We start from the raw sequence: 19065 nt of genomic DNA, 5'->3' as shown, positions 1-19065 counted from the left end.
CCAATACGGAATGATACAACTCAATAAAAACCAGTTACGTTTATCATCAAAATTACGGCTTGCAAAAGAGAATTAATATCAACATACATTATAGGAATAATTTGGACACGATTGTAAGTTCTCTGCCCGATTACATGCAAGCAATGTTTGTAGCTATCTTAAACAACTTCGGCACAGTGCAAGCAATTTCCTTGTTACTTTACAAGCTAGTCGACAAGCAAATTAGCTTCACATGCCTACAGGTATATCATATACACGTACGCCTATGGAGGAAAAATTGATGGCGAAGTTTATTTCTACAGTTACATACTACAACGATCGGCTGGGTTCAGTTACGCAGATTTGAAACGTTGAAATACGTAGCACGAGACGCGAGTGGACGCTACAGGTATACGTGCCTAGAGAAGGCGGAAATATAGGTACCCTGATCAGCTTAACCTGCCGCATTGGTCCGTAGGTTCATTTTTTAAAGGGACTGTTTCTCCTGTCGAGATACACAATTATTACAGTGAGAGTTAACTCGTTCACTTTCGTAACCCGTACATATCTCGGTATTATATGAACACTCTAACCTCATCACGCCCGGCGTCTCAAACCTGTTTCCAGGTCCTACAGTGCGTACGTTATACAGAACGCCAATTATAAAATCTTAGTTTTAGTACGCTCAACACTTCCTGCAAATATACGACGCGGGTATAGATGTGAGAATTTGTTTTTTTTAAAGATTGGCTGAATAATCATGTGACCTACACGATCAAAGCATACAATACAATATACCTTGATTAGATACAAGATATCTGTTTCAGCAGCCAGTTACTGATAAAATTGTTAGGAGAATCCTTCAAATTTTATCATTCACCGAAAATTATCACGAACAGAATTCATTTCTTAAAATATTCACAGAGGTACTGATTACACCAGTTTCCGCACCAAAGTGTAAAGACCCGTCAGTTAGATATCAGTTTGAATAACGTCTGCAAAGATTTTACATGTTAGTAACTGGCATCCTTTTTTTTTAGATTTACTATCCTCCTTAGCGGTAAGGCCGTTAGCAAACAACACACCTATAATATTGTATAGGTACATACTAAGATTGTAGAAAACGTTTATTCCACACGGCATATTTTTTGGAAGATAATTTTAATTAAACATACAACGGTATCGCACGGACCATGATTAATGATCGAATTGTGGTTTTCGGCGGCATTTGACAAGAAGAACTTAAGGAACGGTTGCAGACTCTGATTCATCAACAATCACCTGCAATTAAATGATATTATATATTTTCAACAAAAAATTCTTCCCGATAAAGTTACGTATACCGGATGTCCAGAAATTCTCGAGCCATAGGTTGTGTAGCTTGTGGTAACACATCGTCTAACTTTTGGTTGAGAAACATTGAAACAAAAGTTTGTCGAGTTGACCGCATTTCGCGGTTCACATTTTTATACTTAAAATTTACACGACGAAGAAGACTGCGCGTTACTTTCCGAAAATATCCAGCGCTACCCGCAACTCCCACATCATAGGTTGGTTCATAGGTATTTACTGGACGTCCAGGTATCTAACCGTGAGGTAGAAAGCGAAACTCATAGACGATATCGACCAGAATGAAGTTAACAAGGATACTGTAATGATTCGTGTTCAGGAAGAATCGTTACTTCACACTTTTAGGATTTTCTGAAATTTAGTAAACCGTGATAACACAAAATTCATTCATACATATGTATTTTTAAAAACGAACTCCTCTTAATCTCGTTCTGAAATTGCTCGTAAAAGATATTTTCTTTATTTAATAACTTCAACGTCTTTGATACCGAGATAGTGAAAATTTTCGTTCACGTTGTCGATGGGAACGGTTATTCAATAATGGGCTCAAATGCCTCATACCTCTTCTCCGAGGTAGTCTCGCCATTGTATAATTCATCATTAATTCTTGCTTCCAGCGAGTGTGATATCTCGTGAGGAGCAATTAACCTTGGATAATTAAGTATGTCCACACATGTAAGTATCTGTACACATAAATCCTAATACTTCAATAAATTGTTGAGCGCAGTGATTGAAATTTCATAATACCTACAAGTTTTATAACATCGTGGGAGCCGCTGATTCTTTTGATCACAATAGCTTGGAGGTCTCCTTGGAATATGGAATGACTTGGAATCACTAGCCCGTGTAGAATCATACATAGAATTCGCAAAGATAATGATTCGTGATTAGTCGTATGCGAATCAGATAGGTGATTATTATTATTGTCGCGATAATACCTTGATTGTAACTGTTGGAGATCTAATGAGCATGAAGTTAGGAACGTTACTGTAACGATGCATGTTTAGGAAAAATCGTTATTTCGCACCTTCAGGAATGTATGAAACTTAGTAAACCACAATACACAAAACATATTCATATATTGAAAAACCAATTCCTTGAAATTCATTCTAAAATTGCGCAATTGTGATTTTTTCTCCCAATGTTTCGTTACATCAACCTTATTAACGTCAGCCTTATGTAATCTATCGATCCTGTAATATTTTTCGTTTAATTCTACATTGGGTATGCAGCTGGCCATTACGCGATAGTGGATGAGGCACAAATCTCCGAATAATAGAAAACAGACCATTGCCGGAAAGCACGTAAGCTGACCTGCAAAAAGTAACTCAGGGAATATAAGCCAAGTCAGAAAAGAAACAATCGGAGTAAAAGAGAAACGGATGTTCGTACTTCCCCCTAGCCGAGATCTCTATCGCGGTCAATTAGTTGGAATGAAATGAGCCACGCGGATTAACTCGCAGCATCACGTAGGTATATACAAAGCTGTCGCTGTGGTCATTTAGCATTTCACGATTAGCCCTCGACTAATCGGACGACTCCACCCACAATTTTGCGACTCTCCGAACATCAGTTTATACGCAGAATACGCGAACGTATCGTGAAATATTATAACGACAAAAAACAAGTCTGATTAGAAGTATTGTGAAATAATCTCCCTTCGGGATCTTTGAATATTTTTTATTCCCCTGACATTTCGAAGTAGGATTAATCCAGGAGCCATCTCAGAAACGCATGAAATATAGTAGAGATACACTTCAGGTCAAAATTTTTAACGTACCCATGTGAAATTTGACTCGTACTTGCTCAGTTACTATCCGTTGCTCGCCTACGCAGACCGAGTTGACGAATGTTACATGCGTTATAGTATACCGAGTTTATATTGCGAAACAGTCAACAACCCAAGAAGGAACAGCATGAATGACGTGAAAAATTGACGAATGTAAAAAAAAAACATTTTTGAACATGAAAAGACACCCACCGCCGATACGTCCATTCGCCCGAAGCGTTGCAACATAACGCACAGTGGACACGTTGTCCTCAATGCATCAACACCATTCCAAAATTTCGTCAAAGACTTCCGCGTCTATCCACTCAACGACCACGCGGCACAGTGCCGCATAAAAACCTCTTCTACGAGAAAATAAATCATAAACGATCATGTGTTTTCGTATTTGAAAAGTAGCTATCAAGTGCTCCGCTTTGCGTACATACAATACACACAGATTATTTATGCGCGTGCCTATACGGGAGAGGACCTTATCTATAAGTACTACAAGTTCGATTCTCCCGTTTCACCATGAAAAGTTCGTTTCTACAAGTTCGTTTCTAAATTAAATCAAATGAAATCAAAATGTACGAAGTTGAAAATTAAATATATTCGTTTCTAGAAAACGGGGTCACATAATTTAAATTAAATTAAATTAAATTAGATTAAATTAAATTGAATAAAAATGTATAAAATTGACAATTAAATGTATGAGGTTCGAAATTGTAGGAACGCCACTTGTAGAAAGGATACCCACTCGTCTATACATTTATTTATGATACATCTGCGAAGAATCAAGCATTAGAGCGACTCAAAAAAATTATTCGTAATCGATGCGTTTTCCACCCTGTGTGTAACATATTTACGTAGGTACATCGATAAGCTACCGTTCGCCACGTTCCTGCAACAATTTCAAGAACAACATCGTAAGCTTGTCTGGTATCAGGTTTTTACTACTGGTCGTGAGAGAGCCGGTCAAGAAGGAGAGAGTATCGGTTAACACGTTGACATAAAAGCTCTTCCCAAGTCTGGCATTGAAAAGGTAGGACGGGTGACGAGGGATCCGTACATATTTTGCAATATATGTTCACGTTGGGTTCAAGGCTTCCGGATTCTCGGTAAGATACGCGAGCGATCCCTTTTCTCCCTGATATCACGACGGGATATAGCTTTCTATGTGGCTAAGGTCAGGACGTATGATATTGCTGCCGACTATCGACACCCGCCAAAGTCCAGAGCCATTACAGGTGATGGCATCCAACTTCCCTCTCGCCGATTCCTCATACATCCGAGCTCCGATCCGAAGATGACACCCGTTCGAACATATGAGAAACTCGAAGAAGACGTGCGAGACGATGTTGCAGATGTCACATGCACACGTGCAGGCACAGGTAATACGATTCGGTTACCCCCAGTTCGACAGCAGAAACGAAACTCCCTCGTGTAGGGTTTCTTCTGCAAAACATGTGTCGATCAGGGTGGGTGCGCGAGTGTTTATGGGATTTCATTTGAAAACTATTATCCCACCACACCACGGCTTCGGCTACCAATTTACTCCACACTTCACTCTCGAGGAAGGTGTATCCGGTCGATCTCTCAGATTCGTTTTTTTTTTTGCAATATGTTATAGTAGACTGAAAACCAAGTCACGCGTATTTTTTTTTTTTTTACTTGCCATTCAACACTTTAAGGGGGTGAAACTACCCTACAAAGTAAGGCATGTCAAGGGGCGATCTGGCATTTTTTTTCATTAAGAAAAATACATTTTCATTACTCGTTACAAAAAAAAAAATTTCCAGTTGTATTGGTTGAAAAATATTACGTATTTGTGGGTGAAACTGCTAAATCACCCCTTGACATGTCTTACTTTGGAGGGTGGTTTCACCCCCTTAAAGTGTTTAATGGCAGATAAAAGAAAAACACGTGTCGCTTAGTTTTTAGTCTTCTATAACATATTACAAAAGAAATGACATCGGAGTGATCGACCAGGTATACCTTCCTTGTCAGTGACAACCGGGTCTCTAAATTTACACCGTTCATTGTCGGCTAGGAATAACTCTTCACAAACATGCGTTAACGATTAGCCCGCGGCAATGTTACCAAAAATTACAAACGTAAAATGTATATGTGTAATATATCCTCGGTGTTTGCAGGTGGATAATTTTCGTGCCTGTTCCTTTCAATTTACGTTTAGGGACAACATATACTGTACATAGAATAGAATCTATACCATCGCGTTTATACCATCGCTATTAAACCAGATTCGCTCTCATTCGATACGCATAACCGGTGGAGAGTGCAGTACGAAGAAAGTTTCGACGTTGAAACAACTTCTCTACAATTGGATCGTAAATCATTTTTCCAACTATTGATTAGGTCGTTATTAAATCGCCGCCGAGAGAACTTCCGCAAAGTGAGCAAAAACAGCAACATAGCCAGCGCTTTACCATTTTCTTCTCGTCTTATGTTTTTTATTTTTTTTCCTTTCTTTTTATTGCCAATCAGCTTCTCCTCCTTCTCCTCCTCCGCCTCACAGCGGGTCTAGATCGCCTGATCAAGCGAGGTCAAGTCGCGGTAAATTTACATCGAGTCGCAATCGTCGGTCTCTCAGAACCAGAAGCGAATCCGAAGCATCGCCGTGACTCTATTGCGAACGCATGACGTCAATCATCATCGTGTGGCAACAAAAATTTTATTGACTTTTTTTAGAATCGACGGACACCAAGCTTGGATAATATGCATACGTCTACACCTGTAACACTTGGAACATAATGAAAATTCACACAAGTCGTCGGATACGTGATTCAACCTGCCGCTTTGATTCTTTCCTTTATTATTTCCAAATGTTCGATTGCTTTTTCCGCAATGATGACATTCATTTGAAAATATCTGCACATTTGACCTTCAACTCAATAAAACTCGTAGGCAGGTGGACACGCGCGCGACGAAATTGAAACTGGTCCCCCAAATTGTTGTGAAACTTTTCTTTCAAGATCAAAGTTAGGGGAAAAAGTATTTCAGGAATTCTTCTCTTTTCCGCTCGACGTGATCTCAGCCAAGCGTTCGCGAGAGTTTTTGTAACACAAATGATGTATATTGTATATACCCAGGTATATAGGTATAGGTACAAAGTACTTTGTACGTACCCAACGTAAGCGAACACGTTCTACTCTTCATTTCTATACGATTTAACAACGATACGAAAGAGTAAGAGATAATGCTGATTGTTATTGTGAGACGTCGTCGTCGGACCAGGAAAATTTACACCACCGTTTCGAAGCTTATCGAGAATCGCCACGTCAAATGTGAGGTGAAAAAAAAGATATGAATGATATTTACATTTTATCATGGAAGAGTTGAAGTAAAATGTTGTGACGGCACATCCAGCCGCTGAAATAGCATCGCAGTAATGAACGTAGTAAAGTAACACAAGGCTTGTTGATCGGACTCATCGTCAGTATCGAGTTCTGTTTATATTTCGGCGCGTCTTGAACACAACTTCACAGTTCGCGGCGTTGGGGGCACCGTATCGACAATCGCGCGGTCCATCCCGGTTACGCTGGAACAGCTCCATGTCGGATCGTCCGAGATGATGCTACCGGAAATGAACTTTGTCCGTGACCGTGGGACGGGGCCGTTGAACCTGCCAGCCTTTCTTGTACACCTATACATCAATATGTACGTACGTAGGTATTCGTTTACATACATGTATGCATACATATACTTTGTGAGCTCGTTCACCAAAGATCATGAATATTAACGTGGCCCCAGGCCCCCAGCTGAAGGTACCCGGTGCTATAATTTGCAATATTCGAACGGTGCAGGCGCCCCGAACCTGTTCCGATCTTTATATAAAGTTAGTCAACAAATGACCAAAATATGGAGGCTTTGATTTTTAACACCTTCACAGTAAATTCAAAATTCCATTACAGTGTGTCGAATAAAATTCATGCAAGAATCTTTCTTCAAACTAGATTTTTCGAAAGTGTTTCACATATATTTTAATCGCTCGTACCGCATTGATATACTTAGTTTTTTATTTGGTTACATATATTTAATCCGTACCCCTGAATATATGAAATTTCAGGATACATGAATCCACGATTTCTATGGACATACAAGTCTTTACGATCGACTGGAGACGCGAGCTTTACCCTTATCTTATTCCTCCTCACCGCGGCTCAATGATCAGCTGAACGCAACACAGCTGTGGTCGGGAAAGCGAGACAGACAAACCCAGTGCACACGCGGTAAATCGCATATAGATTACATCTTCACCCGAGTATAATTGCTCATAACAGTTCGCTAATAAATCGTATAGAAAGGCGAAGTCATTTTAAAATTTGATATTTCGCGGGTTGGTGGACGAGACATGCTATAGAACCTGATCCACGTCCGTCGACGAGTATCTTCTTGATTGAAAAAACCAATCAGGGTCCGCATTTATCGGCTTTGTCTCGCGGGGCTCAACGTAGGTAGGTACGCGTGCAGGTGCAGCACACCTCTTTGCGTATTCGTTAAAGGACGCACATTATATGCATTAGACCATCGAACATGTAACGCAGGTAAGTGAGAACGTCGGCACGTATCGTGTTGATTTGTCATATGCGTACAACGTACATGCGTGATGATGATTCCGTATCTTGCTTTACCAACCCCGCTGCAGGAGTGATAGGGGCCCACTTCCAAGAGATAATCTTAACATAGGCATCATTGTAGCGAAAGTCCGACACCCTTCTCTTTTCGTCGATCATTTGATTTTTCTTCGACGGTCTCTACCGAGCAGGTAAACGCAGACAAACGAAATATCGAGGGTTGGATTCACCCACCAACCGACGCGACGTTCCAAAAATCTTAGCATTTTTTGTAAACATTAGTAGTTGGTTTAAATTACGTTCGGATAACATTTTTTTTTTTTTCACTTGCAGTGAAAAAACTCGTCTAGCAGAGTATATACGGCAATACTCGTTAAAATCAATAGGGTCTAAAAAAAAAAACGATTAGGAACTGTAGGAACCGTGCATAAACGAAAGAGAGATCTTCACGCACTGGAAATTGGCAGAGAATATCAAGTTACGTGGTGGTGTGGTTTAGAAAAATTTGGCTTTATACCTTCTAAAAATCAGCACCGCACGCTCACACTTTAGGCATCCGGTAATTATGAATCGCTTGTCGTGATCTGGCTGCAACGAGCAGCCAGCTGGACACTCGACAGTGCCAGAGCGAACCCGCCTACCTTATACCTATAACCTTGTAACTATACCTATAACCTATACCCACCTACCATCCAACGAACCAGCCTTCCTACGCGATTGTAGCCGAGCCACCAGGTCGGCGTTGCATTCGAGGCGGAATGCAACAAAGCGACTTGTACCGGCTCTGGCGAAGGGTCGGCCGGAGGTGGAGGAGGCAGAGGCGGAAAAGGAGGAAGAGGAGAAGGGAGGGCGACGCGTAGCGGTCGTGCCGAGAAGGTGGGTTTTCATCCTGGGCAAGTTGACTCTGGCCTCTCCAGGGACAAAGAACCAGCGACCGACCAACGGCGGAGGGCGAGGAGCTGTACGAGAGAGCGAAGCCTTCCACGGCCTGTGAAAACGGATGAGCGAGAAAACGGGGAGGAAAATCGGTGGCTATTAACAATAAGAAATAAGGATAAAAACCTTGGCGAGATTGACGTCGATTTGCAGTTTTATCGGAGATAATCGCAGCAGAGTAGAGTGAAAAAACGTGAAACTATGCAGTGCGGGCGTACGAGTCTGCGGAAAAATTTGCTCACCGCACGGTTGAAATTTAACAGATATCTGCTCGAGACGGTGTAGCAAGTAATTCGTTACGAGTTCACCTCGCGAACACAATAAATAGAGTAAAGAACAAAAGGACCGGGAATACTGACTACTCGCTGCAAGCGAACATTCCTCCGAGGAATCCGCGAAAGGCCAACTAAAACGAGTCATTTCTACGCAATTCTACTGACGCCATGGTGTCCAAACTCTCTCAGCGGATGCAAGGTGCTTACACATTTGATGTGTGTACCAAAAAAAATATCCGTCATAAGAGCGTGGTGGCGAGCTTGTTTGCTGACCTGCACATCAGCTGACTTGACCAAACCGGCGCAAGCCACGAGTGTTGCCTGTGCTGCCTACTTCCAGTTATTATGAGAAACAATACAGGTATTATTATTGAATCTCAAACTCTGTGGTCAAAGATATATGATATTATATAAGAGAGTCAGAAAATGTAAGTCTGTGTCGACGTATCACTTCGATTATTATTGATCCTTACACAGTCCCGGAGAGTTTCTCAGCTATGCACGTTACGATACATAAAAAAAGGAACGGGTCGCTCAGAGCAAGCCGGTTACACATGCCCTTCATAATTACCTTCGAGTAAAATGATTGCGAGGTTGAACTTATTAACGTTATTGTAATGATTAACGGTTCGGAAAATCATTATTCCACATTTGCAGGAATGTATGAAAAAGATAAAATTTATTCACATTTCAAAACCTTAACCACTTCAAAGTCACTATAAACTTGCAAAATAGTAATTTTTTCTCCCAATATTTCGTTAGGTAAACTTTACCAACTTTAGCCTCATAAATGATCAGCATTACGAACATCGTTTTAGTGATGGGCTGGTGGGTAGGTCACCCATCGTTATACCGTAGGTACTACGCGCTGAGTACGTGCCACAACCGTCGATTAAATGCGCAAGGGGTGGAATGTTTGCCGTACTGTCTAAACGTAATCAATTTCGGTGTAACAACTCGCGTTGAAAGTCCAGTTGTACTCTCGTCTCTGGATCAAGCAGCCTTTGAAATCATTCCATTAAGATTGGACGTTTACCGACTTTGTAAGTTTCACCGGAACATAGGAAATTCTTGTACGTCAAACCGATCCCAGAGCTTTCAGATATGTTCTAAAATTTTTAAATTTATTCTAAAAAATCTTTTCCGGCGACTTCCGGATTCCCGTGTCAGGGCCTGACGTTAACGCTCACTTCACGCATCGACGCGTTACGTGATTATATGTACATATTGAAACGTGGCGACGATGAGTTTAGTTTCCATGTTGAAACACAACGACGAGACTTCGTCCTGAAATCCTTACGGAGGGCGGGATACCTTAAACTTTATTTAACTACGCAGATGGGGGGCACGTCTCGCATTTACAGCGATTATAAAACTCCGCGTCTGGACGATGTATAGATACGCAGCCAAATCCCCTATATTTTTACGACACAGCATCCCGGTAATAACAGTCCTCTGGCAGTGATTCGGTTCGACCGTTGATAATTCAAGAAAATTTATTACCCACGGTATGAACATCTCGCGAGAACCTGGTAGCCTGCTGATTTTGCTCAAATGAGTGCCGGCTAATGATACCATTCGATCGCTGATCGTTCACGACGTGCTATTATCGGACGGGATCAAGCCCTCCGAGGATATTACGAGGCGTTCTTTCTCTCAGGACCCTTCGACGAGAGACGGCTTTCGAGGCTCCCGATGCACTCGCTCACACGCTCGTACTTGGTTGCTGCACACCGCTTGTAACTCGAACTCGTAACTTTGCTCGACCGCGTGCACACCGCGTAGCTTCAAATTGAACGCAAATTGACCTTCCGGCTGGGCAACTATTAGAGCTACGAGCGTGAAAGCGTTCGGCTAAACGCCCGTCACAATTCGCACGGTACGTACGTACCTATACCAGATGGAAATGCAAAATTGGGTCAAGCTGCAGCGATCAGGTCCCCAGCCGAAAGCATAATTTTCGAGAGTAAGTATAAGCCGAGTTCTGCTACGTTTCGCGAACCTCTGCCCCATTCCGGGTATGGCGTATACATATGCGTATGCAGTGTATGAACAAGTGTGCATGCGAGTTACAGCGAAAAGTACGGTAGATAGAACTTACGTGTGATGAAATATTTAATTATTACATGGAATACGGAATTGCCTCGAAAACGCGGACGCCGAGGTGAAATACGTACTGTTATAATTAGTATTGGATGCCGTTTAGGTCATGAAATTAAATATAGTCCGCGTGGCGTTGGCGAAAATTTTTAGGAATGTACGAAATTACATATCTGGGGGAGACGACGGACTTCGGAGTCTATTCGGTAACAAAGGCTGGGCGGAATTTTATTCATACATACAACTAAAAATTCGTTGTTGTGTTGAGCGTTTTTTGTCAATTCTACATATCTCTAAATAATATCATATCGTTTCATATTACACGTTTCTGCAGAACAATTGTTTCTCGACTACGACCTAATTGTTGAATAAGGTGTGTGTAAATATGTATAATAAGTATCATACTATGCCAAATAAATGTCCACATGACGCTTTCGGTTTTTTTTTTTTTATCTTAAATATATTTTATAAACAACGCGAACGTTTTTTCAACGATAGATCACAGTAACGGCAAAGGTATACGAGATTGAAGTTAGTAACGTTATCGCAACGAAAAATGTGGGAAATATCACCATTTTCTTATTTTTACTATGACTTTGATCGAACCAAGATTTCAAAATATGCTTATGTTTCGCTTTGTTACGGTTTTTTAAATTTCAAATAATTCGAAAATCTCGAACTAACGGTTTTTCCTCAGCACGAATCATTACGATAACGTTACCAACTTCAACACGGCGAAGGTACATGTATGGATCAGTAACGAAATACTAAATCGTCACATTCCCATCCCGATCCCGTCTCTAATTCACCTTCCCAGATCCGGGAGCAGACTTCGATCCGTGCCGGATCCCCGATCTCTCTTTATTCTCTTCGAACTCTCGGCTTGGCTGGAGCTCGCCCGACCTTCGATCGCGATAAGGAACACCTGCAAGTGCTCAACCTCGTCCCTGACTTTGACCTTGAGCCTGACCCCGACCCTCGTAACATCGAATTATACTGTGTGGTCAACCGAGCTGAAAGCTGATCGTACGAGGGTAATAATAACCATCAGGGTTGCGTGCTAAAATACACATACGACAAAGATGGAAAAGACTAGCACTGTGAGAATGTGATCATTCCTCGTTTAGGAGTTTTTCTCGTCGGAACGTTGGCAGGTATCCTGTACGAGATTTCGCAGTTAGAATTGGATAAGACTTAAGCGACGGGCAGTTGGTGAGGCAGGCACAGAGGGGCAAGACCAGGGGTAGGGGGTGGAGTGGGGCAAACTTACCCTGTGCGGGGCCCGAAGGAGACGATGGACCGCGGCTAGCTGGTTGATGAGAGGCAAGGTCGCGCTGAAAGTGTGGACCGGGGGTCGGGGGGGCTCGGGGTAGGAACTGGCGTAGGCGAACGGGTCGACGTCGTTCAGGTACTGAACCCGGCACGTCAGCGAGAGCATTTTTCACTTCCTCCTGCTGTTCGACGCAGTCTCTAACGGGTAAATCATGCGACCACCGCCTCGACCGACGAGCCCTTGATCGAACGGCACCCTTACGGTCGATGTCACTTGTTGATCTCGGCTGTGAGCGTGAATTGTACTGCAGAGGTAAAAACGCGACGGGAAACAACCGCTTCACCTCACACCGTGTCTATTATATTTATAGGACGTCTGTTTCTACTTCTTTTTTTCTTCTTCTTCTACACAAGTCCTTTCATCGTCGAAACCGGCTCGGCGTAACGTTTCTTTCTTAGTTGAAGCACCGAGTGCTTGAGTAATGCGTCCTCCGGGTTGTAATTGTCGCACGAAGCTTAGTTCAATTGGCCTCCCGTGCCTGTTGGAATCTGCGTGTTGTGTGGACGGGAGAGATCAGTGTGGAGTGGAAACGGATACCGTAATACCTAATTTCAAACACAACACTCCCTAAGGTTGACTTCGCGGAGATAGAATCGATCTCACGATGGTTAATCACGGAGCGGAGCCGTGAAGCTGCCGCAAATCAGCAGGGTAAACAAATAAAAAAGCTTAGAAACCTGCGGTAAACTTTTCACATGTATCGGAACGTGTTTCATCTCGAGACCAAACTGATCAGACACAGTGTAAATACCGTTCGTGGTTCAAAAATAGAATTAAACGTTGGTCGTTTGCGCTGCTTGAAGAAAAAATCGGAAACAACTTGAGAAATACGATAATCTACTGCAGCGTTGATCGCGATCCCGCAAGGCCCACCGATGCGCAAACCAGCCGGTGTGGCGAGCGCAACGAAACCCTTGTTCACCGGCTGATATGCGCCATCAGCGACCACCGACCGAGATGGGACAATGTCCGCGATAAATTGTCAAACATGGGAGGTTTGTATTTGGAATTACTAACAATCTTTACCCGGTACTGATTGTGAGATCGAAGCCGATAAATCGCGATCGATTCTTCTATTCGGATATCAGAGCAATATTTCCACACGTTTGACACTCCGCTCCTGACAACGAGAACAAGGACCTTAAGTCCCGGCTTACGGCTCGGCTCTCGCCGCCCTCGTCGACGACGACGACAAGCAAGGATAAAAACGCGCGACGACGTATAGAGCAACAAGCGGCTTGCGGCATGCCCACTTCGGTCCTCGCGCGCGGCCGCCGCGACACTGAGCCACACGTCGGACACCTGTCGACGCCTCGTGCAGCGCCGCCAAACGGAGGCGCCGCCGACTAAAGAATCTTACCGCCCGCGCGGACCTCACTTTCAAAATCGGAAACCGACTTGGCGAGATCGACCTGCAAACGAACTTGGCTCTCGGTTGAATTGTCTTGATTTTCAGTAGGTATGTAGGGTGTAGTATATAAACACCCGGTCAAAAGTTCTCATGGACACAAGTCCCAAAAAAACAGTACCTTCCGAGATACACGCTTCGGGAGGGGGGGTGTATGGATTTTTTGATATCTATGGATTACGCGATTTTTACGAATTACAAAACTTCAAGGGGGGCTTGAAATCAAATATGTCACTCAAAACCTGCACGGCCGATTCGCAGAGACTCCGCACGCGCTTGAAAAACGGGACAAGTCGATTGTTGCAACAGTCGGAGGATCTCGTTCTTCACGTGAAATCTAACGCCGCACCTCCTTCCGGTAAGCCAGCGAGTTCGTCGATGGAATCAATGCGTCGATGGAATCAATCGCAGCTTCCTGCCTACCTTGGAGAATCAACCGTCTAGTTTTTTGAGTGATTTTTTTGATTTCAAGTCCCCTTGAAGCTTTATAATTCATTAAAAACACGAAATCCATAGGTATCAAAAAATCTGAACACTTTTCTTCCGAAGCCTGTATCTCGGAAACTACTGATTTTTGGAACTTGTGTCCATGAGAACTTTTGATGGGGAGGACATGTATTATAACATACTGAAAATCAAGCCAATTCGACCGGGAGCCAATTTCGATAAGGATTCTGCGGGGTTCTTCGTGAGGATCTTATTGCATACAGTGCCTTACACTGCTACGTGACTTTCTACCGTCATTCAAAAGTTCGTATGATCAACTAATCGCATTAAACCGCGTGATGAAGGAATATCGCTCATCATACAGTTCCACCTTTCACCTTTTACCCGTGGCGTTCCGCAAGGAGAAAACAACCATTACCGTTTCCGAAACGGGACAATTTATGAAACGATTTCATTAAAACTAATCAAAATACAATTTGGGACTTCGTGATTTCTCAAACATCTCCGGCCTTCTCGACCTCAACTTAAACTTGTTAGCAAAGTTATTTTCTTCCGAGGCAATGAAATTTATACGTTCTGGCTGAACGTGACATGATTTCTCTCGCCAAGCGTCCGTACTTATGGGTAGTAAAATTTTAAAATACTTTTATTTCGGTTAATTATATACTGAAGTAATGATGCGTATAAAGAAGCGTGGACGTAAATGCGATTCAGGTAAATTTGTGTAACATTAAAAGTCTAGTCTATCCATGATGTTTCAAGCGTGGAACCCAGATGTATACCTACCGTTTCAGGGGTAAAGATATCATGGATTCTCACCAGAAACTCGGAAGGAAAACTGACTAATGTCGTGATTCTAAAGAACTTCGACAATTTGTAAAACAAACTTATCACGTAGGCCATGAATTTTGTTCCAAAAACAGACACTTGATTATCCGCGTGTATGAAAATTCTCGCCTACATGTTATTCTTGAGAATGATACTTTTATCTATGTAGTGAAACCAGTTACCTTTTCAACAATAAATCTGCGAAAAACGTATTTAGAGATACACGGATTATGAAAATACGAATACTCATTTACTAATAAGTTATACCTATGTATGGAGTCGCAGGGCCACAATCGCGACTGGAATAAATCCATAATTCCAGATACAATGATAAAATTATTTTTTTTCCTGGGATGAAAGCAGCGTGCCACGTTAAGTGGAAGGCGTCACAGCTCAGACGTCGAGTTGAAAAATATTTTAGAGCACGAATGTCACCCGATTTCAAGCTGATATCACCAACGCCAAGGATGCTTGGCATATATCGGGGGTTGAATGTGTCCCCGGTGCATTTGCGATTCGGTAGACTGGTGGGTACAAGCAGGTATACGTATGACCGTACGTAACTATAAACCAGCCAACCGAGTACTCAAGCGTATCGTGGCAACGTATTGCGCGTTCCACCCTCACATCGTCGCAACGTAGACGCACGTGCATCGTACTTGTGTAGTAACGTATTACGATAATACGTGCCGAGTCGACTGATTACGTTTTTACCACACAATTACGAAAGGGACGACGGAATGCGGCACCCCTGCCACACCGGAGTCACGTATTTTCATGAGATCTGGTTACTACCTAGCATCTATATGTATATATATATTGCAACGAAGTTGTGTTCGCACCCCCTTGGCACGTCTGATGTCGTCATATTATTCAGTCGTCGTCAAATGTTTAATCATTAATTTTGTCCATAAACGTACGTGCGTTTGAGTAGATACAAAAATGTTATCTAAATCGAGGTACGATAATATCGGACTACCAAATCAACGAATTTTCCGATAGTAAATAGTTCTTCATTACAGGGTACATGCACTGTTTTTTATCACTTTAGTACTGTCTCTGGCCACCCTTTGATCCATTCGTGCCCAATAAAAATTGCATGTAAACGAGGGCGTCGCCTCAAATGATACAAAAAGGTTAATTCTCCTTTCATCAGTATTAACATTGCTTTTTAAAAAATCGATTATCAAGCAGCTCCATTTAATATCATATGCAGGGGACATTTTAGTATAGGATTCAATAATTGGATAAGTTTATAGTACTAGGAACAACTAAAACATTATATAATACAAGGGTGACCAAAGATGGTGCAGTAACTAACAATACGCATTCGATACGCCTCTTAGTAAGGTACGTAAACGGAGTGTAATAAAGTGACCAATTAACAAATACGCGGATAAAATTTGGCAAGTACTCACTGGGATGTAGCCATCCGGTTGAGGCCTGTCCAAGTCCCTGAAAGAATGAAAATATTAACAGCATTGAAACAAATAAGGCTTTAAGCATTCTTGTTGAGAATGGGCAGAAAAACAGAAATGCGGCAAGTTTACCTATTTCTTCGGCGTATGACCGGGATCTGCGGAGTGCTATCGTGAATAATGACCTGATCCGCGTCTATTTCCTCACACTCGGAGCTTTCCTCGGACGATTCTGAAACCATGTGACAGTTTTGGTTCATCAATCTTTACTTCCGGTTCCAAACTTGGATCAATCGAGGCGGGAGGGCAATGACATTGTGAACAACATTTGGGGCCGGGAACTAATTAAGGAGGCAGGAATCCATCTATCACGTACAACCGTAATCGCAGTAATTTTCTCGGATCCGAAAGTTAAACTGTTGATATCTCAAGCGCTGGTTCCCGAAAAATCTGAGCAGCAACTCCACGTCATTCCTGCCCCCTTAAGAGCGCAACCCCCAAACACCCTCCATGCACGCCCGTCTTATTTGCGCTAGAGTGACTATCGCAACTGATCCCGAGCATCCCATTTTTGGCGCTATTGACGTCGATTTATTTCATTTAGCGATGAACTTTCAAGACGAAGATTATCAAAGACCAATCATGTCGGCTGATACGTTCTAGCAGTAATCATCGAGCAATATTCAGCCACACCCACCTTGGCTGCACTCCTTCATGTGGATCCGGGAGGTCAACGGACTGTGTTGTGGAATCGCGGTGACACCGAGCAGGTCGTCGATGTTGGTATGGTTGCCGATGAACAGCGGCAAAGTTGATGGCCGCTTCCTGGGCTGTGATCTCCTCATGGCTGATTCAACCCCAGGCTTCACGTTGTCGTACGGAGAATTACGCCCACCGTAACTGTCCGGTGGATCTGGAGGATTTTCAACCTGCGACATGAATTCGTAGTGATTGGGCGTGCGAAATTGATTTTAATAAGGGAAGTCGTCTCGTCTTCAGGCTGCCCCGTCTATTTCTTTCACCGCCTACGCGTGGGTCAGCCGCTGTGACGTGAGAATGATTACGATTTATCTGCATTAATGTATAGCGTATACACGTTGAAAAATATTTTGTAAGTCTAAAGATCCAATGATTAAAAATGTAAACGATGCGTACAGATCTTTTAATCGTTAAAAGTAAAATTTTGAATAATCCAAGTTGCGTGTTTTATTGTCGCCACCAGCCTCTGAGTACCTACAATAGATGAGATCGATATTCTGCGCCAGATCGTGAAATAATTTATGCTTGACAAAGTACCAACTTCTCGCTGAAACTGCAAAGTCCTCAACGCCCGAGTATACCGATATAACGTGCGAAACGACGTGGGTAATTTAAACCGAGGAACTCACCCCTTCGGGGCTGGCGCGATCTCCGAGTGGTTCGTCGGGTGGAGGCGGTGGGAATTCAATTGGAAACCTAGACAAACTTCTCTTAAGCTGCACTTCCGGTGGTGGCACGGGGCCAATCTCGACGTTTTCGAGGGATTCCGAGGAGTCAGAAGTGCTGATCGAAGTATCCACGCGTATTGTTTCAACTCCCTCTGGCACGTTCACCGAGCTGTCCATCCACCACGCCCTTTCCCCAGAGTCGATGTGTCTTATTTTGCTGATCTCTTTCTGGTTGAAATTATTCGAGTTCTCGTTGTTCTGTGGTGGCGGCGTTCGACGGGCCGGGAGTATCACCTCGACACCCTCGGGAACACTTTCCGGGTCCTCGTTCATCCACCACGCACGCTCCCCCGACTGTTGGTGCTTTATTCGATTACGCCGCTCGGACTTGGTGCTACCTCGAGAGTTTGGCGACGACTCTTTTCTGAGATCATCCGGGATATTTTCGTTCGCGTCCAGCCAGCACGCTTTGTCACTCGAATCTTGCCGCCAGATCTTCAGCTTAAAGTTACCTGTCGGGGGCAGAATGAAAGGAGACGTGGTATAAATGAAATAGTTGCCTTCGCATAAGCGACTGACTTACCGTCGTCAGAAAGAACGTTGCTGGCAGTTGTGTCTTGGCTAATATCATCGCTGTGAACGCTCATTTTTTCAACACCCTCTGGCACGTTGTCCGAACTAGGATCCATCCACCATGCCTTTTCCCCGGAAACCTGATGCGTCAGTTTGTGGGCCTTCCGCTTCTTCTCGATCTTCTCCGAGTTCGTGAAGCTTAGACTCTTTGACAATGACTGGGTGATGGACTTGGAAAGGGACATACCGTGACCTCCGGTCTTTTTCGATGCTTCGCTAACATCCGAGGTGGAATTAGCCGGCCAGCCTGCCTTCAGCTCCCCGGAATCGGGGTGCTTCATTTTGAACAAATTAGTTACAGGAGCTAGTGCCCTCATGAGGAACGACTTCGCCTCTTCCGTTTTCCCCGAAACCTCGCTACGAGACTTTGGGCTCGCTGGTGGACGTGGCGGTCTGTCTGTGGTTAAGGATAGCTCGTCGGCCGAAGACGCCAGGACGCTAGTTCGCGACGAACCTACGCTGCTTCGACATCTCTTGTCGACGGGAGAACTTGCGGCTCTTCTCCGTCTTCGCCGGGAACTGGAGCACTGCTCCGCATCTTCCTCTTCGCTGCTCGACGAGCTGGAGG

General features: G+C 43.4%; 1 protein-coding gene across 9 annotated transcripts in view; it reads right to left on the bottom strand.

The window, feature by feature from the left end:
* LOC124299060 (FH1/FH2 domain-containing protein 3) overlaps positions 1-18750 on the bottom strand; it is a 73723-nt gene extending 54973 nt beyond the window's left edge. For 3 of the 9 annotated variants that reach the window (XM_046751933.1, XM_046751932.1, XM_046751935.1), the window contains exons 1-5: positions 18448-18748; positions 17826-18376; positions 17135-17366; positions 16570-16669; positions 16438-16474 (exon numbers count right to left, since the gene is read on the bottom strand). In XM_046751933.1, the coding sequence (XP_046607889.1) occupies positions 16438-16474; positions 16570-16669; positions 17135-17366; positions 17826-18376; positions 18448-18682 (1155 nt within the window). In that variant the 5' untranslated portion in view covers positions 18683-18748. Of the gene's footprint in view, positions 1-12273; positions 12825-13353; positions 13608-16437; positions 16475-16569; positions 16670-17134; positions 17367-17825; positions 18377-18447 lie in introns of those variants that run through there. The other 6 variants (XM_046751942.1, XM_046751941.1, XM_046751936.1 and 3 more) reach the window with 5 other exon arrangements.
* Positions 18751-19065: the final 315 nt, after the last annotated feature.

The sequence above is a fragment of the Neodiprion virginianus genome, chromosome 2 (genome assembly GCF_021901495.1).
Source record: "Neodiprion virginianus isolate iyNeoVirg1 chromosome 2, iyNeoVirg1.1, whole genome shotgun sequence".
Lineage (NCBI taxonomy): Eukaryota > Metazoa > Arthropoda > Insecta > Hymenoptera > Diprionidae > Neodiprion > Neodiprion virginianus.
Note: the sequence above shows the minus strand (reverse complement) of the source record. Positions and strands in the feature narration are given on the sequence as shown.